At 40.5% G+C, this 23,517-nt stretch overlaps 1 protein-coding gene across 3 annotated transcripts in view; it reads left to right on the top strand.

Annotated features, from left to right (window-relative positions):
- Positions 1–23,297, top strand: part of LOC132256255 (A disintegrin and metalloproteinase with thrombospondin motifs 20) — a 48,375-nt gene extending 25,078 nt beyond the window's left edge. The window contains exons 5-24 of one of the 3 annotated variants that reach the window (XM_059752570.1): positions 143–283; positions 5,191–5,368; positions 9,588–9,784; positions 9,848–9,953; positions 11,005–11,245; positions 13,169–13,321; positions 16,160–16,310; positions 16,920–17,104; positions 17,175–17,422; positions 17,504–17,577; positions 17,654–17,759; positions 17,949–18,639; positions 18,696–18,909; positions 19,471–19,641; positions 20,039–20,185; positions 20,280–20,804; positions 20,879–21,094; positions 21,160–21,324; positions 21,382–22,137; positions 22,207–23,297. In XM_059752570.1, the coding sequence (XP_059608553.1) occupies positions 143–283; positions 5,191–5,368; positions 9,588–9,784; positions 9,848–9,953; positions 11,005–11,245; positions 13,169–13,321; positions 16,160–16,310; positions 16,920–17,104; positions 17,175–17,422; positions 17,504–17,577; positions 17,654–17,759; positions 17,949–18,639; positions 18,696–18,909; positions 19,471–19,641; positions 20,039–20,185; positions 20,280–20,804; positions 20,879–21,094; positions 21,160–21,324; positions 21,382–22,101 (4,629 nt within the window). In that variant the 3' untranslated portion in view covers positions 22,102–22,137; positions 22,207–23,297. Of the gene's footprint in view, positions 1–142; positions 284–5,190; positions 5,369–9,587; positions 9,785–9,847; positions 9,954–11,004; positions 11,246–13,168; positions 13,322–16,159; positions 16,311–16,919; positions 17,105–17,174; positions 17,423–17,503; positions 17,578–17,653; positions 17,760–17,948; positions 18,640–18,695; positions 18,910–19,470; positions 19,642–20,038; positions 20,186–20,279; positions 20,805–20,878; positions 21,095–21,159; positions 21,325–21,381; positions 22,143–22,206 lie in introns of all 3 variants that reach the window. The other 2 variants (XM_059752561.1, XM_059752578.1) reach the window with 2 other exon arrangements.
- The last annotated feature ends 220 nt before the right edge of the window (positions 23,298–23,517 follow it).

Here is a 23,517-nt window from a genome sequence, read left to right as displayed (position 1 = left end):
ATTTATTCCACTCGTTTCTCAATGAAACGCTGCATAGCCAATGACTATGAAGCCCGTCGCTTCATTCACAAATCGTAAACCATTGGAGATGCTGCAAGTGCACTCGATTACTCTTCAATATTTATTGCTGTCTCTGTTTCAGGTGACGCATATCTGGCCGAACGAGACACTGAGACGGAAGGTGGATCACCAAGAGCAAGAATCTCTGCAGGGATGTTTCTATCGTGGACACATCCGAGGCGATGAGAAGTCCTTTGTGTCGGTGAACCTCTGTGACGGAATGGTGAGTGTTTTTAGAATGTGCAGCATGGCTTGTATACAGCATTTGAGGAATTATTTGAATTCCTCGGTGAATATTGTTTATTTTTGCATGGAAAATGTGTTAGCAAATACCTTGCATTCAGCGCCGAGATAAATACCATATCGAATTGACACTCTTCAGACTAGTCCGCCACATTAAAATTTGCATGCCATACAAAATGGTACAAATTGCCGTAGATAGCTGGCAATAATCTCATATTTTCTTCACTTTACTACAATACTAAGTATATTGCAGAATTTTACGATATCGCTTTACTATTGCCACAATGTTGGACAAGAGGGAAATGATTTTGCATGTATAGGGAATAATGAAACGCTCCCAATTCTTCGTGATCACTACATCTTTTTGCACATGTGATTTTGGGCATCCTTGACCCAATTTTCACCTCCATCGTACATTGATTTCAGACAGAAGTGTGCAAAACGCCTCCGCATTCCATGTGGCCGCAGAAATTAGAGAATTAAAATCGTATTTTATAGCCCTCATTCCTCTTTCTGCCGGGCGATTTTGCTCCAAAGACTGTGTGAGAACAGAAACGATTCACTTTTACTTGAAGAGAAAAATCTCCTCTTAAAAATTCAAAGTAAAAATTTCTACTTTAAGCACACACTTTCGCTAAGTGAAGTAAACCTTCTTATGACAATTTTTGCTAATGTGTTCGATAAAACTTGATTAAGCAATTTATTTAATAATTACAGTTCACGCTCTACTCAAGAACTCATTTACTCAAACATTCAGTTAAAACTCTCAATCGAGAGTAGATTTATATGCCAAGAAATGTAGCTTGTAGATATGAAGATGAAAATAGAGGATAGCCAGAAGAGAATTTAGTGAAAATAGATGGAAATGAGGGAGAGAGAAAAATCAAATAATTTCCTCATGTGAACAGTGAAGAAATGGAAGAGGGTGTGAGAGTTTGCGGGATCGTGGTGATATTTACATAAATAAATGCTAGACGTTTCCTTTGATCCTCACCTGAATATTTCGACTCATTTGAAATAACAGCGAAATGCGAGTGAGTGAGAGGGAGAGATAGAGAGAAGTAAAAAATCAAAAGACTTCTTTTCCGTATTTTAATTTAGCCTGAATGTGCTTATTTTTTCTGTGAGACCATGTTGTGAATGTCTGGAGGTAAAGATTTTCTTTCTGCTGATTTACATTAGATACCCAATCCTTCTAAATAGTGTTTTCTTCACTCTGAGGAATTTTACATGAGCATTCCTCCGTGGATATTAGGCAATTAATTTTCCTAAAGGCGTGTGTTTTTGTGAATTGTCCACTTTGACGTCAAATATAATGGGATTCCGCACATTCTCCCAATAATAAGCCAGACGTACGGATTTGCTGCTGATAGTTCTCTCAGACGAAATCCTCCTCCAATTACCTCTTGAGAAATTGCAAAATTTACTCTTTCCATTCAGATTTTAATGGAAAATATTTCTAAAGAATTCTACGGAGGCAATTAATCTTAATATCTCAATGTCCTCTCATCAGTTCTTTTCTTCTACATTTTACCTTCTTTTGACTTTTTGCACTGGATACTCTTTGTGTACACTCGGTTGGAGTATTTTAAATTTATTTCCGTCTCAATTATCGTTAAAATTTCCGTACTCTTAAAGTATCCAGGAAACAGACATTGTAACACGTGTCGCTGACTTGCAAATGAATTTACAGGTCGATGATATCGTAAAACTGAATCATCTCACTCTCACTTTATTCGCGAAAGATGCTTTTCTTTATGATCGCAAAAATAGATTGAATACAGACACTTTTACATATCTTACGAAACTCTTAACGTAAAAATTGTTCCCAAAATTCAAACAATTTCATAGTTCGGTAGAACACTTCATTTCATGTTGTGTGCATTCTCTCACCTCAACTTAACCTACATACAGTAGAGGAAATTGAATTGAAGTGGATTGAAGTAAAATAAACATGGTCAATGGGCGCAGAGAGCTGAAAAGTATTCTAAGGATAATTTGTGTGTTCGTTTTCCCAATGTGATGTTTATTTTTTCGCGAATGATTCACATTGCTCAGGATAACATTGCCAATGATAATTCGAGTTTGATTGCTTCAATTGACCAAACTTTCATTCTGGCCGATAAAGTGACACGGAAGAAGGAATTAAGATAATTTTCTGGCCCCAAAATAAATTCAATCTCCTCAGTGGTGATCATATCTTTTTTTTTCTTAAGTCATGCGTTTACTCAAAAAGTGTGAGTGTATTAATTTCAAGGTTCACTCCATTCAACTTAATGACAACGAGCCACTCTGGCGCGAGATGAAAAGTGAGGAATTTCAATTTAGTAACACGATAAGTTTATCAGTTTTGTGTATTTACATTAATCCCACCAACTTGTCTTTTCGATTCCATCTCTGCTGGTACATTGCGGAGAGGAAGAGAGAGAGAGAGAGAGAGAGAGAGATTCTGAGATCAATAGCCATGGAAATTGTGCGTGATGGGAAAATCTAAAATTGAGCGACATTGGAGTGGATTCACTGAGCAATTACCAACAATTTGCAACTGTGATGTTGCGCTCTGGCAGCCGTTTAATTACGACGATATCAGCGATGCTATTTCATTGAACCATTGTTGCGAAGGACATCCCGAGGCGCGTTAGAAGGGAGGCAAAGAATGGGAAGATCGCGAGAGCGAAGGCAATAAATGTCTGCGATTATTATTTATAGACATCGTAAAGATATCTATTAATGAATTTCCTAACCACTGTTCTCCATGCAAGACAACTGGTCACTGCAAAGTGGATTCGCCGCCTCGGAGTGACTTCCACACTTCCTCTTCTACTCTCAGCCCATATACACTATTTTTATGTAGCGGCGAGATTATGAAATTAAGCTGCGAAACATAAATTCAACCGATGAAGCGTGTCGATGTTGGAATCAACCCATTATCAACATAGAAGGATGAATGAATTATGGGTGCCTTTTTGGCTTCACCATCCATCCATGATCACGATGTAAATCGCTTCCCTCGTCCGTGCCAAGTTGGCATTACCAACCCCAAGAATTGAGTTATTGGATCACTCACCTTCTGGCTTCTTGGAGATGTTGCAGAGGAGAGGTCATTTCTCTATTTCCTCCCTCGAGGCACCGTTTAGCGTCAATTTACGATGCCTCTGAGTTACTCGTAAAACGCGTGGAACCTCTTGACTCTCAATTTCCAGCCGAAAGGCCATATTTCTGCGCTGATGGCAGTGAAATTGTGCAACATCAGCGATAACAAGGCATAAACAGAAGGCAACAAGAAACACACCATTGACTGCCCTGCGTACGACGCACATTAACAGAACAATTGTTAAACATTCCCCATGGAAATTACTTAATCACCTCGTGAAAATCTACTGTTCGTTAAAATAAACATTGAGTGTGTTTGCATGTGTTTTTCGGTGCATTTGACACGGTAAACAATTGCACACTCATGAAGCTCCCTTGGTCATGAAATTATAATAAACAAGAGTCACCGCAGGGAGTTCCTGCCACGGAGGATGTGGCAGCACGTACAATGACTCTCATGTCTGAAAATTACCAGAAAATGTTAGCGGAAGAAGAGCAAATTGATTGTAGGGCGTTTTTGTGTTGATTGGTAAATTTTTAAATTTCCAATTGTGAGAAAAATGACTTAATAAAAGTCTAACATGACAACAAACTTATAACATAAGGAAAAAGTGACATATTCACAAGTTTGATTGTGTTAGGAACATCCTCTTCCGCATCTATAGAACATATGCACACAGGTATATGAGAAGATAGAAGATAATGAAATCAATTTAAGCGTCGCGCTCTGGTTTTCAACTGCTCTCCTGTTGAGGTGTGAGCGATCGTCGAGACAGATATTAATTTAAATATGCAATGATATTTCGGATTGATCGCTCAGTGTTGCGATGAAAATTTCTCTGGCAGACTGCGAGTGGGCAGGAGAATGGGCGTGTGAGGAGTCTCTTAGTCGTTATGGAGGCTGCAATTGAAATTAAATTGCACTTTAAGTGCAATGGAAGAGACAAGATTTCAATTAAATGCTCGTGCCATATTTTTCCATATGCAAGGCTCATCTTCTGGGCGACCTTGTCTCTCAATTGAACAGCACAAAAAAATGGTTCTAAGCTTAGCAATAAAGTAGTAGTGGTTGAAACACTTATGGATGATATTTGTGGGTTTTCAGATAAATACAGTGCGAGTGGGAAAAAGTCAGTTGTGGAATTGTAATGAGAAAAGCTCATGAACTAACTTTAGAATCTTCCGATTATTTTATGTGAAACTGTAATGAAGTGTAAACAGTTTTATGCATTAAATAGTGTATGAGCGAGGAATTTTGCACATTTTTTTTCAACAGCAACATTGAGCGTGGGTTTACAATGTAATAACTCGTCGAGGGGAGAATTATGATAATGAGCTCAATGGTGGAGATGCAAGAGCAGAACATTCAATTAATTTGCCATCCTGATACAATTGTACAATTTATGCAGATGATTCAGAGAGACAGGACAGAAAACATATCAGAGAGACATAATTTATAATTAGATGAGCAGTGAATTCGCAGTGGAGATGAAATTTATGTCCACCACGTGCAAAAATATTCAAAAGTCGAACACTATATGTTAAGTTGGAAGGAGAAAACATGGTCTCGAAGCCCCCAAGACAGCACGTTTATCAAGCGGATATCCCAAAATTCATTTTCCGCTTCACTCCGGGAAAAGTCTTGATGATTTTTCAGCACAAAATCTTCTCTCTGCATGATTTACGGGATGTTTATCCATTATTTTTGTTTTCCCAAAAGTCTCTCTTTCTCTATTCCGAATGTTCACTAATCTTAACCATCTTTTTTCTGGCGCACTGCCGCGACTTTTGCAGAGAGGACACATCAGAACATCGTCTGGCTCATTCTTCATACAACCCGTGGAGAAGTACACCAGCGACAATGAAAATATTCTCCACATTGTCTACAGATTGCCTATAAACATGAAGCCACATGATGAACTGGAATCCATGGAAGAGAATTCCAGCAATTCTGCATTTGAAAATGTTGGAGGTTAGCTTTTATCTCTATTTCTTAGTCACACACTCGCAGACGAGATAATGCTTAATGGCGAAAATTCATAATGGAATCACTGCCATTAATCTACGGAATGTGCAATTGCAGAGAATGTTAAATTGTGGTGATAGAGTGGGCTAAGAGATATTCAAAAGTGCAACGTTGCACTCAGAAAAATAAGATCTCAAGACATATGAGGCATAAATAGTTAATTATCACTATTTTACAAGTGCTTTAAGCAATCGTCGGGTCATGCTTAGATTTTCCATCACGTGCAAAAGTCATCAATGGGGGTCATATTGATACAATTAATTTAGAAATCTAAGACATTTGCTGAGTCTTTGAAAAGGCTCTCCAGACTCAATACGTCTTGGAAATGCATTGACTATCAATCAGAGTTTATTGAGCATTATTTTCGAACATTTTTGTGTGACAATTGGCAATATCAGAGCAAATGTCACAACACGTGCTTAGGAGAGAGGTCATGCAAGTCATTACAGTACAAAAGAACTCAGCCTCGTATTGCAATTAATTGATAGAGTCGATGCAGTTACTATTCTTTCAATTCAGCACAGGTGTGAATGAAAATCCATTTGTCATCTCCCCCAAAAGCTCTCACGGTTGTGCTGCTAAAATAATTGCCACTGCATTCATAAATCTTTGTCGGGATCTTGAGAATTTTTGACGAAATACATGTGTTCTTCAGTCATGAAGGCGAAAAAAAAGAAGGTACTCATGAGTAAATGAGAGGAGAGTGTAAATTATTTCTTGTTTTTGCCATCGCTGCCATTGTGAAGAAGTTAATATAGAATTTCCGGTTCTCATGATGTGTTGACTTTTGATCTTCAGCGAACGTCCTTGCGCCTTGCGTCATCTTCACACAAAAATCTCTGTCATCTCTCGGAATTTAATCATCACACTCACTTGAGCCGCACAAGATTTCACATAGCTGAATAATGTCCAAATATTGACCCAGAACATTACAGTGCTTCTTGCTCGTTGTGTCCAAGCTGGAAATAATACGCCTGTGATCAATTTAGTTTTATGTTCAAGTTTTTTTTTCTGCCTTGAGAAACCCTCGTGAGGATGACTTTAATTTGATTTTTTACTTCGTATATGTGTAATTATAGAATTTTTATGCTTAGTGAATACTCCGTTACTGGCATATTTTCTTTCTCACATATGTTTCTCGCTTTGGTAATTGATTGGTGGAACTGAGATTTCAAAAAATGTCTTTTTGCCACTGCTGAACTGTGTGAACGACACATGAACAAGGTAATCACGTTTTCTGCGATATAATCAGGTGCGAGAGCTGAAGTCTCTTGAGGATGGCGCGATGTCTCAATAATTTGACTCTTTGCCATCAGACTATTGAGGAGACTTGAACTATCAACTTGAGATATTGATTGACATTCACAAAACGTGTGGAGAGAGTCTCTCGATATTTCTTCATGCGACATCATTGACAAATACATGCGGATGCTGTGATCTCATGGTGGCGATGGCAAAAATTAAGGCGATCTCATGAAAATTTGTGGTCCCGCGCCTGTAGACACCGAGGCATCGATCGCACGATCGGGCAGAGTGTGGTGAAGACGAAAAAAGAGTCTTGTGCAAGGTGCTCAGGAGAGAAGCAGAAACCACAGAATTTATTGGCAATAATGGTTTATGTACATACGCATCAAATACCGCGCGAGTAAACATTCCTGGCGGCGGCTCCAAACTCTCCATCGTGGGCCTGAGTATGGGAAAAGGTCATCTGCGTATGTAAATACGGCAAAGTGATTTTTAACAAATATGTATTTATAACGAGTTTTTCTCGATCGGAAGCACATGAGTTGTCTCGTGTTGGCAATTGTGGCCACGATCGCGGCGCTGCGCCACTCTGTCTAGGAGTCACGATCATGCTTTGATTCCATTAAAGAATCTAGGCACATTTTTTTACAAGTTCTGCTTTCCTTCAGCACTCGAGACTCGCGAGGAGAGCGCTTTTTTGTCTCTGGCCTCAACTATCGAGAGATCTTGAGTGTCTCTGCAATTCTTCTCCTTCCTCGACACGATCAAGTGTGTGTCTCTCGGCAGAAGTCGATCTTTTATTGCTGACCATTAGAAATGAATTTATTGGAAGGATCACCATAATTCAAAGCTCTAATCTGACTGATGATTGTGATTTTTTGCGAACGGATCTATTCAACATTTTATGCCATTGACATTGGCGGAAACTTACGTAACGACACCAAATACAGCTGTTGAATGTGAGGAAAGGATGATTTTTGCACGTTGATTTTTTGGCTTTTAAGGTGGAAATCACCGTGAAGACCAACACAGAAAAACATTGCGGACATTCACACATTTTTTCGATGGTCTACAATTGAAATTCACAGAAAATTTATGCGTGGAAGGCGCTTGTGAGTGTGGAAATCAATGATAGAAAAAGATCTAGAACCTCTGACAGATTTCCGTATCACAAGTGTTAAGTGGTTAGTCGTTATGACAAACGGACATTTGTGAGAATAAACATAAGAAAATTATATTTAGCAATAGAGTTGTGATGACTCCATGCAAATTGTCTCATTTGCCATTAAAAAATGTCGTCTTTCCAATGCGTGCGAATTTAATTTGCATTTTAGTGTTTGAAGGAAAATGTGTTGGTTTTCCGCTTCTCGGTGGAACACTTTTTTAAATGGTCGAATTTCTTGGACTGCCAAACACACTAATTCAAATTACTGTGTGTGAGGTAGATGAACACACATTCTACACCAAAAATGGAATTTATTTGAGTATTCACGTTACATAATTCAACGAATTTTTGGGTGAATGAATCAATTAGCAGTTTCTCGAGGAGTGTGACTTGCTTGGCAGAAGACTTAATAAGATTCATGTCTGTCGGCATTGAAAGTGAGAATTACAAATGACTCTTGAGTTCCATTAGAGTGAAATCCAATAGTTGACCACTCCACACACTATCGCTGACGTTTTTTCGGGCAGAAAATGCTGAGGAAATGGGAAAGAGGTGATTGGGATGTTATTTAAGCTGAATGCGATAAATTTCCACTTGGATACACCTTGAATGTGGACTGTTTGCGTGCTCCAAATAGCAAAAATTTCCATGGCGACAGCAAAAAAAGAGTTAATTTGATTGCTTGGTCAGAGTAAGAGTGTCTCTATTTGATGGAATCTCGGCAAATCTGCAGACATGGAACTGACTCTCCTTCGTGTGACATTAATTGGTACAACTATTGGATTTCTAAATGTTCAGCAAATGATCCCCAATGTGGCACGCTAATGAGAAATCAATGGGTGAGGTGAGAGAGGTGATTAAACATAATGCAATTAATCACATTGACCCGCTTGAAATGCCCATCTGCAGGGGAGTCACTAATCGATGAGCCTCACCCATTAGTAAATACCACTCCAATGTCATACGAGCGTACTAAATCGATAATGATTTCCTCTCGAGGTTCTCTTGGGATGTTGAATTTTGGGCCCAGCGCGCTGAGAAATTACCATGATAAGTTGCGTTTTTGTTCAGCCAACACTCCATTATGCAGGCGGCGATTGGCCCTTTCTCCTTGGAAGAAATTCCATCTTGCGGTGATTGACACCAGTTTCGGGACGTGACATTAAAGTCCGTCGCTTAATGCATCACGAAACTGTCGGCGGTGATCATTAACGAGATGGAATTTTTGCTCCTCAATTAGGCTTTTCGGAAGACTGCAATATTTGGGGAATTTTCAAGTGATTTGATAATAAATTATAAATACGATCACATGTACTCTAATTCTCTATTACATGGAGAGCTTTCTATAAAGTTCTCACTTGCATATTGTTTAAAAAAAATTAAAGAATTCAGAAAGTTTCTCTTCAAAACCCAGATCTTAATAAAATGTTTATTGAAATCGCTCCGATTCTCAACTTGTAGAACAAGAAGATTTATTTCTTCACTTTCTGTGTGTCAGTGAAATGTTTCTCTTTATAATTTCCCAAAGTGAGACATTCTGCAATGCCTCAAACAGCGCAAGTCTTCAGCAAACACTCAATTAATCTTTTTTATGGGAAAAGGCGGGAGTCCAATCTGGAGTGCATCAAGAGCGGACACTTAATCGATAAGCGCGATGCTCCCTGAGATAATTGCCGACCGTGCATCAACTTCCATGTCACCTTTTCTCATCAGTGCGGATAATTGATAATAAAAATTTCCCGCGTGACATTTCAGACATCTACTCGCCCAGCGGCGACGAGGATTTGGCGGCTTCGCGGGAGGCCGGGACGCACGTGAGGAAGAAACGAAGTCATCACAGTATGATGTCCCACAATGAGTATACGATGGAGATTCTCGTGGCGGTGGACAAGAAGATGCAGGAATACCACGGGGATGCCATTCAGGAGTACGTTCTGACACTCATGTCCATTGTGAGTAGATTTGCCGCCGATGATGTGAGCGAAGCTATTTTAATTGACTTTTTGTGGTTGAAGGTGTCGAGCATCTTCTCAGATGCCAGCATTGGAAATTCCCTGAACGTGGCTGTAGTTCACATTCTCCTGCTGAAGCATGATCTCGTACCCAACTCCAATCACATAGGTATGTAATGTTCTTTTGATTCATTCCGTCAATGCATAATTGAGCAATTATTAGATATAAGAGATTTCAGGGACGTGAAATTCAATTGAGAGAAAATGTGGGTCATGCAAAAATGGTCGGCTTTTGTGCCCTAAAATTACCCACTCAGATCATCTCCGATTGACGACAAATGATTCCACTGAGAGGAAAATCTATGGATATCTAATCGGCGGATCATGATATGCAAGCAAAGTGGAATAATCCGAACCACATTCCAATTTTCACATAAGATCATTTATTGTGGATGCGTGCGGCGTTTTTCTAATTCGCGCTCAACGGCCGATGTGAGACACAATTTGAAATCCAAAGTGATTTGTTTGATGGCGTGTAGAAGTGGATTTATGAAGCCAGAGACGGGGTGTTGCTGCAATTATTCACTTTGTGTGCAAATATAGCATTTTAACGATTACAGATGGACTCCAGGTGCTGAGCGGGATCGGGTTTATCCACTATAATAACAGCCTCTTGTCCACTTTTATTGTACGTGTAGAAATACTCATTAATTCGCGGGGTATAATATTCGAATTACCGAAGAATTCACCAATCACGCTAATAACACGTTGGATAGACTGAAAAAGATTGTCGATGGAGGCGCCCGGTGGTGGCAGATAAAGCTCCAATCGATTGGCGCATTAAAGGAAATAATTGATGATTAATTGAAATGAGTTGATAATGCTGTTCCTATTTAATTAAATAACTCCTTGATCGACTTGTAAACAAATTACAGAGAAAATCAGATTCTGAAAGATCTCTAACCGCATTTTTTTATATTTATTAATGCCTGTGAAGTAAAGTTCACGTAATTTTACAATCACAACATCTCGAGCTGTAGAATTTCCTGTTGCCTGAAATATTCTCGTGTTCGTGGCGGAAAAGGTGCCTCTATCGCTGTATTTAGCGCGAACATGCACCAATAAATAAATTAGTGGATTACAATTAATTACGAGCAACAAGTTCGTGTTGCACGTTGATTGGGAATCAATCTCTCATGGATTTTCTTGTGACTCTCCAGGTGTCTCGGCGTCCAGCATGTTGGCGGAATTCTGCAAAATGAAGCAGCGCTATCACAGTTTCCAGCACGACACTGCCCTGTTGCTTACTCGCGAGCAAATTTGCCGAAACGCCAATGAGACCAAGTGTGACACATTGGGACTGGCGGAACTCGGGACCATGTGCCGAACGACGTCTTGTTCGCTGGTGCAGGACAATGGACTGTCGGCGGCATTTACAATAGCCCATGAATTGGGTCACGTGTAAGTACTGACTTGCATTTTCTTTCCCGCCAGACTCTTTGTTATCGTGGCAAATTGCTGCATCGACACGTCATCGTCATTGAGATCTGACAGAGGAAATTGTCGATAATTAGCACAGCTTTAACGCCTCCAAATTTGTCATGTGGATTTCTCTGATTGCTCGCGCTTTGGAAATTAATGGCCCATTGAATTTTCTCGAGCAATCGCTGCTCCCCTTTTTGGACGTGACTCTACTTCGCAGAGTCCTAGAATTGATTTTCTATGACTCACAAAATCTTTCTGTGACGTTAGAGATTGTAAAGATACGGAATTACGACAGGGTGAATCTTCATCGGGAGGAATCTATTTCCTGGCTTTTGTGGTAAGACACGCAGTCACGTTTGGCGGCGCATAAATCACACTCCTTCACTCTTCCTCATCTTTCTCTTACAATAGAGGACAAGACAGTTTTATGCGGTCATTCAACGTGATGTCACCCATTGACCCCGCCAATGACTGCCCTCGAGATTCGACTCATTCATCCCTAAAAGCAGTTGGCGCGAAAATCAATACCCGCCTCTAATTGAGAGGATTTGAAATGTATATCATTTCAGAAGAAATTTCCAACCGGCAGAAGAATGAAAAATTGACCACAAACAGAAGAAATATAGAATTTCGTGAAATTTTCAACCTCTCGTGGGAAGACACTCGACGGCTAGAGCGTCTGTATTTGGTCTTCTAGCTTGATTTCATATAACTGATGAATAATTTTTCTATGATTTATAGCACACATTCCGCACAGAATCTGTCCTCCCATGCCATTTTTGGTGGCACTGATGATGGAAGCTTAAATGCTTCAATTTTGGCGTAGTGGAATCAATAGAGATCCCATATGAAATATTACTATTTCTTTAGTGACACATCAATTTGTATTTTGCGCACAAATTGGAGCTCATTTGGTGCTTCTTTTTCCCGCCATGCACATAAAGGAAATCTTAATCGTCTTTTGTCGAAGCTCTTTCTTTGTCGCACTCTTTGTGGGGCATCGAAATAGAGGCAGCGACACGCTAGAATTTCAACACTTGATAATTTCCTATTTATTGCTCTATGGGTGTGAAATATAACAAAATTTACGATCAATTTTGCCTATAAATTGTGTGAATATTTCATACAATCTGACACTTTTTCGTCCTCACCAATTTGCATTATCTCGAATCGAAATGAAAAGGGTAGAGATGAAGGAGATTAAGTAGCAAGTTGCCGCCAAAGAAGTTGTCTCGGACCACTTTTCCGCCCACCTTTACGATGTGCTTCGCTCTCATGGCGAGTGTCGCGTCAACAATGATTGAATTAAGTTTCCTCACTCATCTTGAGTATTTAATTTGCAAAATCTCTTTTTTTGCTTCATGCTTCGCCTTTCTTTGTCCACACACAATTTGTGACCAATAAAACATCTTCGCATAGCTTTCATATGCAAATGACCATCAAAAAGTGTTGTTTCTTGTCGTTTATCATGGAGCATGATGCTTAAAGTTCATCTGTATATATTTTAATTCCGATTCCACGGCATGACGACCACAACGAGGCACTGTGTGTCTCATGAAAGATGACGGGAAGCCGAGGCCTGGGAGCAATAGCAAATGATGTTAAGTGGATCAAAAGTGTCTTGTTTTGAGATTAAGATGAACACTCAAATTAATTCTCTGCTCTTTAGTGTTTCGTCTCTGCATTACGTGCCGAAAGAATTGGTTTGGCTGTGCTCGCAAAAACACTGCCAAACTGTAGAAGCTCTCGTTTTGATGTCGAATTTAATTATTAAGTTCTCTAGTCCATTTAGGAGTTCGGCAATTTATCATTTGAGGTCACGAGACTCACATAATAGCATTTTCTTTCACTGTAGGTTCTTTACATAAAGCCTAATCCAAGCTCTACTTCTTATTCCAGCCTGAGCATGCCTCACGATGATGATCCCAAGTGCGGGCAATTCCATGGACCAAAGAAACACAAGGATTTTATCATGTCGCGAATGTTGGATCACAACACCCATCCATGGGCCTGGTCAGACTGCTCACGGCACTTTATCACGGAGTATCTGGAGTGAGTATTTTATTATATTTTCTGCCTCATCATGCCAAGTCTGACGGCCAGACGAAGCCAGACAGTTGGGCAGCCACTTGTGCAAAGAGATGGCATTAACATGTGTGGATTGACGGCGTCTGTCAGCAGATGGGCGATGCCACAAATCGCATTAATGCGTGAAGCATTTAATGGCAAATTACCAACATTTTTATTGATTTCCCATAAAATAATTTTGAATACCGGCAGTGAATATCTTGCTTCTCTGCATTTATCCATACGCAACGGCTGCTGTTCTCCCAACGTGATGATTCGGTGTGTTGATGGTTTTTCTTTTGAAATAGTCAAAAGGAGTCCCACGAGAGTGCACATGAAATATAGCCATAGTGAGTGATTTGAATGCTGCCAGGCAGTTGAATGTGGGGAAATCATGCAATAAAATGCTCACACTTTGTCAGACTCGTTTCAAAATACCAGAATTATATCATAAAAAGTGATATTCCCCATTAATTGTGGGCTTTGCTTGTGCTCCTGATGCAAATGGCTCACAACGCTAAGTCCAATAAATTAACTACCAGATTCTCAGATGCGAGGTTTTATTTTAATGCAACTCTCACATTTTTCCGTGATGCCAAATCTCCTGACTTCTTTCGGGGCATTCGTGCACGCTATTGAGTAATCCTCCGTCTGGCCGAGGTGCTGTTGGAAATCCTCGAGGATTCACTATGAGTTATGACTAGAAATAACTTTCTTGAGAGGTGTTTTAGTCAATAAAAGCGGTGAGATTTTTTTCCCACGAGAATATCAGATTTCCTCGATGGCGCGGATGCACTTGAGAAGGGGCTTAAATGAATAAAAGATGCTGCGGAATTTCAAAAATACACAACAATACCTGTTCGATTAAAAAACTTTCTTCACAATGTTTATCCACGCATTGTATTCCCAAAGAGCTCATGGCTTTTCCTCACTGCAATCTGATTATGTTGTCTCAAGTATCTCAAGTCAATTCTCTCCATTCTTTGCGTTCCGCACTCGTTCAGCGACATTTCGATAATTTCGATTTAGCATTTTATAAATTCTGCAGCATAAGGTAGAGAGACAAGATGTGGTGAATTGACGTGAAGTGGAGATGAAAGGGATTCAATTGTGCCACGGTATCAAATATCCATTGAATATCCAAAAAGCCACGAGCTTGGGTGATTATTGATGAAAATTCGCGCCCACCCACTTCGAGACTGATCACCATCACTGACATTTCAATGGGAAAGTAATAAATCTCTCATTTCCTCCATAAATCCTGCCTTTGTGCGTCTTGTGCGGTACTGAAAGTATATTTTGAAAGCATCAATGCAGAAATGTCTGTGCGGAGAATTTTAATCATATGATCCCTTACATTTTTTCATGCATTCTTCCATTGCATTTCTGTCTGTAGATGTTGAAGTATTTAAAGCTCTTATGGGCATATTTTCGAGAGATATATTCAATTGTATCTCCACAGTCGTAAATTTTTACTTTCTGCTTTGGAATACAATTTATATTTGTATCCATACAAGTTGTCTTACATTTCTTAACTTATTGGTACGTATTTATAAAAAACACACACACACACACACACTCAATAGGACATTAATCCTTTATTCCCATTTTATTTCTCACAAGAACACCAAAGTTCATAACTATACTAGTGCATTTTTCTAAACTATTTCCATGTTAAATATGCTGTAACCCTATTTCTAATAAGTTATCAGTAAGCAGTTTAATCACGCTTTTAACGGTGGGCCCCACATTTCGAGAGCTCTCTTACATCTGATAGTTTAGCTGCTCTTTAGCAAGATCAAAGCCTAATTCATAAAGTGTGTTTTGGTCTTCTGAAACAGACACACTAGCCTAGATTTCCTTGTTGGAGCTTCAATATATAATTAATAATATTTTTTCTGACAGCTTTTCACCCATTTCTCAGGCTCAGGCCATTAGATTATGAAATGGCTTTTTCATGTACGTCTTCTCGGCCAATTTTATGCAGTCAAATTTGGTAATGACAAGTTTTTCTGGCGAAATGCCTCGCCAATTGAAGGAATTTATTCACTTGCTACTTTCTTCTGGCGGATTTGCAATGCTGAAAATGTTGTCAATTGGGAAAAGTGGCGAGTAAAAAATTAAGTCACTTATCGTGATCATGTATCTCCCAGTGCAAGAGCGAAAAATACAGTAGAGTCTCTTGTGAGCCAAAACTCACGTCTGGGTTATTAATCAAGTTTTGACAGGCACTCTGGAATCATTAATTTTAATGTAGCACAGTTTCCATATGAAATATGTATACACAACATATTGTTCGTTTTGGTTATTGACAGAAATCTTATCACTTGCACAATGTCTATGTTATGATTGGGCACCACGCATTTCATGTTGGTTGATTTTGTTCAAAATCACTCGCCCATTGAGAGCGCCTTGAATACGTAAACATCAATTTGCGGAGTGTCGATTGGAAATGTTTTGCCGTGCGACGATCTCTAAATACTCCACGAGTCTGCAATGATAATACTTTTATATGGTGGAATCTAATTAATTGCAATTATGTTTGTAAAGTGAAATGATTCATGGTGTTTGTCATTGATCTCAAAATCTAATTTTTATACGATGGTGAAAAGACAAGTTTCGATAATTAATATGTTGTTTTTATATACCATCGTAACGCCTTTTCTTCACACAAGCAAAGCCGGCAAAAGATGTTTGAGAACGAAGAATTGTCTGGCCGATTTTATACCGCACTCTGTCTCTTTGGCGAATTGGAAAAAAAAATATTTATAGCAAGCTTCTTAATGATATTTTGCTAATGGAATTTTAATTCACTTCTGACAGAAACAACCACGGAAGTTGCATGCTGAACAAACCGGAGCGGGATATGATCGAACCCAACAGCGCCCATGCCAAGCTGGCCGGTGAGAAATTCACAGACGACCAGCAATGCGAATTGGTATTCGGACCAGGCACCAAGATCTGCTCGTACATGGTGAGAAGATGATCTATTTCTCCCATTTTATCTCTTCAGATTGAATTGATTTTCCCCGGGGAATCTTTGCGTGTACCCTTAACTATCGCTAATTTCTCTATTCGCTTCCATTCGATGGCATCCAATGGATTTTATCACGCAACATTCAAATTCAGATCAATTTATTCAATGTCTCTAAGTGTCCTATGCAAGAGATATGCAAATTTTCCTTCTGAGGTTCAACGGAGTCATTCGCCGCGAGTCGTGATGTACTTTAAATGCTTTCTTATCTGCTTTAAATTAACTTTGTAAATGACACGTTCAATTACAGTTTGAAAAGAGAAAATACACATTTACATAGGCTTAATTGACTAAAGTAAATGAATAAATTAAAAGTTTAATTTCAAACAATTTTGATATCAATGAGCAATGAAATTCAAATATACAATATCATTACGAGTAAAGCTAGGTATTTTTCCTGGGGGTGTAAGGAACCCCAGTTATCCCTATGAATATTATGCAAATTCTTGTATTTTCGCAATTGTGCAATTAGATAGATATTCAGTAGGTATTTGTTAGCAATTTTCTCATTATCTCACTGCTTCTCGTGTTCCCTCGATCTCTTGGCAGCCCGTCTGCACTTCTCTGTGGTGTACAGCGGGCGAGATGGATGACCAGGGATGCCGCACGCAGGCGATGCCCTGGGCGGATGGAACATCTTGTGGCGAGAATCAGTGGTGTCAGAAGGCGCACTGCGTGGATCGCAACAGGAGTGCCCTGAAGCCAGTGGACGGCGGATGGGGTTCATGGAGCTCGTGAGTAACCGTTGTGCATCTCCTTGACACAATCAATTAAACCTTCTGCTCTGCAACATCTCAATTGTAGGTATAGTGAGTGCAGCCGGTCTTGTGGAGGTGGAGCGCAGTTCATAACGCGGGAGTGCAATGCTCCGGAGCCTATGAATGGTGGAAAGTACTGTGTTGGTGCGAGGATAAAGTACAAGTCCTGCAACACACACAGTTGTCCAATTGGGACGCTAGATGCGAGAGAAGAACAATGTCGGGAACTGGACAACAACAACTTCGACATTGTGGGCATCCACAAGAACGTAAAGTGGGTGCCCAAATACGGAGGTAAGGCTCCATGTGTGTACTTTGTGTTGTCCGGAGCTTAAAGAAGTGCAACGTACGTTGCAATTCTCTTATCATTCGCAGCTTCACCCGCTGACGAGTGCAAATTGTATTGTAGAGTTCATAAGACCAATCATTATTTTCTTCTTAAAGATAAGGTGAGAGATTTTAGCCCAAAATGACGATGCATGGCTTTGGGGAGAGACTATGTGATGGCCATTTGTGTGGTTTCAGGTGAAAGATGGAACCCCATGCTCACCGCAGAGCTTCAACAAGTGCATCAATGGCATCTGTCGACCGGCAGGATGCGATAATGTCCTCTACTCATCGGCAGTCTTGGGTTTGCCACCTCAATACCTTTGCCACTTGGGTGTATAACTATGCCATCAGGAAGGGCAGCACGTTTTGGCCTCTAAACTATCTCATCAGCTTGAAATCTTCACAGCCAAGATGCTAGTTATACACCCTCCTAAGGCCGCACCGTGCCCAGTATCCTTGATCAATCTAACTCTCTCCTTTTGCTTTGCAGACAAATGTGGGGTGTGCAATGGAAAGAACGACACGTGTGAGGATGTCTTTGGAAGCCTGAGCCATCAGCACTTCTCTGAAGATATCAGCAACCGATCGACCTTCTATTATCGAGTCACAATGATCCCCAAGGGATCCACGAACATCGAGATCACGCAGCCTGGCTACGGCGATGATCACAACTACATCGCCCTGATGGATGACCAGGGCAATTATCTCCTCAATGGAGAGAATCTCATCACACAGTACCCAAAGGTGTTCGCCTATGCCGGAGTCACATTTGACTACAATGGCGCCTATTCTGCTACGGAACGCGTGAATTCGACGTATGCGCGCCACCTGAAGCGCGACCTCATCGTTGAGGTGCTCTCGGTCCGACCAATGGACCGCGAGATTAGCGAAAATCTCATTCAGTATTCATATTCAACGCCAAAGCCATCGTATGGTGTGGAGAAGAGCATTCCGCAGATCACATCCACAACCTCTCTGTATAACCATCATCGAAATACAATGCCCTATCAGTGGAGGATGAGCGAGTGGAGCCGCTGCAGTCAGCTGTGCATTGGCAAGCAATCCCGGACAGCAGTGTGCATTCAAGTGGACAGTAATGCCAAAGTGCCAGCCAACTACTGCCACAGTCAGCAAAAATCACCGGATGAGTATGAAGTGTGCAACACCGACTGTCGCTTGGAGTGAGTATCTTGAGATCCGAGGCGTTATGCAGTTGTAAACACATTCCTTGTCTTAGTTGGGAGCTCACCAAGTCCGACTGCTCCAAATCCTGCGGCGAGGGCGTACGCACGCTCAAATACATTTGTATCCAGCTGTACGTTCAATCTGGACAGAAACATATTGTGGAAGATTCTCATTGTCAGCACATCTCGAAACCCTCGACGATCACGTATGAGAAATGCCAGGGAGCCTGTAAAGATGCCACGTGGACGTATGGCGGATGGGAACCGGTGAGTAATAATGCCTGAGGCTAGTCAGCAAAAGTGTTCGTACAGTTCTTTTTATATTTTCTTCTATGTGGATTATTTAATTCATAAATGCATAGCTGATACATTAGGTTCTGTATATTTTTTATCGAATAAGCATCATATGATATAAGAAAGAAGTGGAGTTTGGTACAAAACCTACAGTACAACTATGCTTTCTCGCAGACATTGGATATGATCCAAAAATCATCCAGTGTGAAGTCATGAGGAAGACACCTCTTCTACTATATTGTTGAAAATGTTGATCAGTGTGCATTAACGCTTTTCTCATTATCTCAGTGACTCAAAGCACTGTAATCAGTGCCGAGTTGTCTCCTAACTTCATTCACATGCATTATATCGATTTTGTACAAATTCATCTATTTTTGCGAGACTCTTCCTCAGACCATATAGAAGAAAATTGTCGTTATAAGTCACACTTGTAAATATTTTTATTCCTTGAGTTTTATCAACACGATATTTATCCTCTCTGTGTGTATAAAATTGCTTCTTTGACACTAATCATTTGTGGAAACAAACAAATAGTGCACGGAAACATGTGGAGGCGGATTGCAAAACCGATCAGCGACATGCTTATCTCACGTTGATGGGTTTCCCATTGATGGTAGCTACTGTAGCAATTTGGCCAAGGAAGAAACGGTACGGAAATGCAATATAGAGTCATGTCCGGAGTGGGCTTACGGGGAGGAGACACCGGTAAGGAATATTCCATTTACTATGCCATCAAATCCATCAGTCACAACAAAATTCTAATCATTGGCCTTATTCATGTGCAAAATTCTAATTGGCTTTATGTGCAAATGTCCTAAAGGAATCACAATCGCATATCAAATCTACACAAATCACTACAATCATGTCTGTCATATTTCTGTTATTAGACAGCTTGCCATAGATGATAAGCAAATCAGAAATATAATTTGTAGTTTTCCAGGAAATCTCTCCAATCCTGGATTTTTATGTTTGTACCAAAATTTGTCTGTTAATTTTGAGAGATTACAAGTTTCTTGGAAGATGTAGGCTCCCTTTGCAGAGCTACCCTTTCTGCGAGTGCTGTATGTTGTGTGTATCAACTTAATGGTTATTATGATTTCAGTGTTCTGTAACGTGTGGTGAAGGCAAAAGAACGGCAGTAATTTACTGTAAGCAAAATAATGTGATCGTCAATTCTGTTCTCTGTCGAAGTTTTCCACGTCCTGTTGGTGTCTATACAAATTGCACAATGCCTCCGTGTGCTGAAAAGGTACCCAAAATGACCCCTAATCTCCTGAAATATTTTAGAATACAGAATTATATCAATCTCACTTCCTTGACTTTATGAATGAATTTCTTCGAAGGTGTCTGACATTTCTTCGGTGGGTTACTTCAACCAAAACTACGATCCCCTGATTTATCGCAGCGGACACAGAGAGATGTATGAAGTCCAACACACTATGCCATCTTCAACCCCGAGAGGCTTAGTGACCACCTCAAGCACTACAACCACCCTCGCCCCAATTATAAAGCTATATCAGTGGCGAGCTAGCCTTTGGGGTCATTGTTCAGTGTCCTGTGGCAGTGGTGGCATTAAGATGCGCAACGTCAGGTGCTCCCTTAAGTCAGAATCTGGCTATGAATACGTGGCGGACTCATTCTGTGATCCAGCCAAGAAGCCAGTCAACAGAGCCAACTGCTCAGACATCCGATGTCCTGAATGGAACTTTGGGATCTGGAGTGAGTGTGGGGACGATTGCACGAGAAGAAGGCATGTTATCTGCCAAGATCATCGAGGTCAGGTGGATGACAAATTCTGTCCAATGAGCTTGAGACCACCGCAAAGAGAGAACTGTTGCCACTACCGATGGCGTAGTGTCTGGTCACCGGTTAGTAGTCGTAATCATAGAAATTACCTCTATTCTTTACACCCAATGTGCTTAATATTGTGAATGTTCAACAGTGCTCAGCAACTTGCGGCCACGGAATTCGAACAAGACAGAGAGTGTGCATGAGATTGATGCCAAGATCCAAATCGAATCCTCATCCTGTGAAGACAGGAAAACGCGTAGATCCCAGATATTGTCCGACAGCAGGCTCTGTAGTGACCTTTAAGAAAACAACGAGGCCTTGCAAGAAACTCTGCGAGTTTCGCTGGGAGACGTCCGCCTGGTCAAAGGTGAGGCTAAAATGAGGTCAGCAATATTGCAGATTACCAACTTATATTGAATGTTTTTTTTCCAGTGCTCTCCGGGCTGTGGAGCTGGAATCTCCACGAGGAACGTCACCTGTACCAATGGCAGAGTCATCTCCACCACGGAGTGCAATGGGATCGCGAAGCCGGCAAAGGTCAAGTCCTGCGAAGCGAGAAGTCACTGTGCATGGATAATTCACAAGGGAAAGAAGAACGTGAGTGCAATAGTTGGAGAACATTCGCAGACACTTCTCAATGTCTTTCGCTTTCAGTGCACTTGCAGTGGATACGTGAAGAGGAGGGTCATTTGCATGGACACGCTGAGGAATGTGAGATCCAACAGTTGCTCCTACAGCGATCGACCACCCATGAAGCAGCGTTGCCAGCCGCCGCCAAACTGCTCCTGTCGCAGTGTTCAACACTTTATGGGCACAAGGAAGGACGGGGAGTACATGATGAACGTGAGAGGCCGCCATGTGAACATCTACTGCCATCGGATGAACACCTCGACTCCCAGGGAGTATCTGACGCTCAAGGTGGGCTCCACTGAGAACTACTCCATGTACTACGACAAGAGGTCCAATGACCGCTCCCAGTGCCCCGACAGTCAGCACCACATGTTCACTGACCAGACCATCCCCTCGGGCGTCACCAGATACAGCAAGGTGCGCCTCAACCTGCACACTCTGCAGGTCATCAATGATGATTTTGCCTTCGCTCACACGTCGGGACACACGCAACCCTTCGCCTCGGCCGGGGACTGTTTCAGCATTACCGAACGGTGTCCCAAGGGTGTGTTCTCGGTGAACTTCGAGGGCACGGGCTTCAGGATACGACCGAACACTCAGTGGGAGACAAAGGGCCAGAACGCCGCTATCATCTTCCATCAGAATTTGGAGCCGCCCTACTTCAAAGTCATCGCCCGATGTGGGGGCTACTGTGGCAACTGCTTCTCGTCCAAGAACCAGACACTCACCCTCGATGTCCTGTAGTGAGTCCTCATCAGAGCATCCTGGCGTTCTATCGTTGTAAGGTATCACTGTGCTTCAGCCAAATGATTTACCATTTTATTCAGGTTACATTTTATGTTTTCGCAGAAGCTTCTTCTCAAGTCTTCATGGAAGGAGTGCTTTTTTCATTGATCCTGCGAGCCGCTCCTTTTTTCGGAGTGGTGGATTCAATGATAAGTATGAAATGTAACCAGACAACAAATTGCCATAGCCTCGACATTGAATGGTGTCCACGGATGCTGAGGAAAATTTGGGGTAAAGATCCGTTCTTCAGTTTGTGGGTGACTCTGCTTCATGTAAATTGTTCATCTATACATTTAGGACAAAACACTAAGTAATAAGCTTTATATTAAAACGCATTATTTAAATATTTGTGATATGTCTTTTTTCACGCAAGAGACGAAATTTAATATGAATTACTGTATTAGAAGAAAAAGCGAAAAAAAATATTGGAAATAGAATGAAAACGACAGATAAAAAAAAATTGGAGAAATTAAATGATTGGAAAAAGTACAAAACAACTAATTTAAGGATGAAATTGGGATTGAAAAAAAACTTGATGCACTTCGTAGTGGAATTAATCAACACTTCCGCCATATAATTTTAGTGAATGACTTAGTAAAACTTCTTCTCATGTGCACATAATTTGCAATTTGATGTATTTCGAAGTTGCGGACGTTTTACTCAAATATAGAAATACTCAAGTTCCACAGAAGCAACCTACCGGTTTGAAAGGATCTTTCAAACAAGTATGAAAAAATTGAGACCAATACTTTATTATATTGAACATTAAAAGATAGTTCTTCCCGTATTTCCCCCTTTTGTCTCATTTACAAAATATTATGTCGAGATAAATGTGTACCATATAAAATCATTAATTTTATTGATAATTTCTATAACTGCCGTATGTTAATTCATATAGTAGATTTAATTTAGTAATGTATAGAAGTTGTAGGCGAGGAGAAGAATTGAATGTTTTTGAACTTGGCCCACAGTAAAGATGAAGCATTTCTGACTTTTTGCAACATAAAAATATCACCCAAAGGAAGTACCATGTAAAGACTTTGCGAAGAATTTTAAGCATACCTTCAAGAGATCTCCTCATATGACTTTTCATTCAAGAGAAACCTTCAATGATAGTGCATGATTTTTCTGTGGGAACACTATTCATAAATAAATTTTGAAGATAGGAAAGAAATTTTGTGAAATAGTAGATTTTTCTTTTTTTTTGTAAAACTGACCTCTTGCATTCATGTATTTATCCAGTAGATAAGAAATTGCGCTTCTAGGACAGCTTTAAGTCAGTTAGAGGGGAATTTTGCACAAACATTCATCACCTGAATCTCAATGTCGCAACTGTGCAATTTTGCCAAGAAGTGAGTTCTATTCATTTCTTAT

Source organism: Phlebotomus argentipes, unplaced genomic scaffold, assembly GCF_947086385.1.
Source record: "Phlebotomus argentipes unplaced genomic scaffold, Phlebotomus argentipes genome assembly contig_6, whole genome shotgun sequence".
Classification (NCBI taxonomy): Eukaryota; Metazoa; Arthropoda; class Insecta; order Diptera; family Psychodidae; genus Phlebotomus; species Phlebotomus argentipes.
The sequence above is the reverse complement of the archived record's forward strand: the minus strand, read 5'-3'. Positions and strand labels throughout refer to the sequence as shown.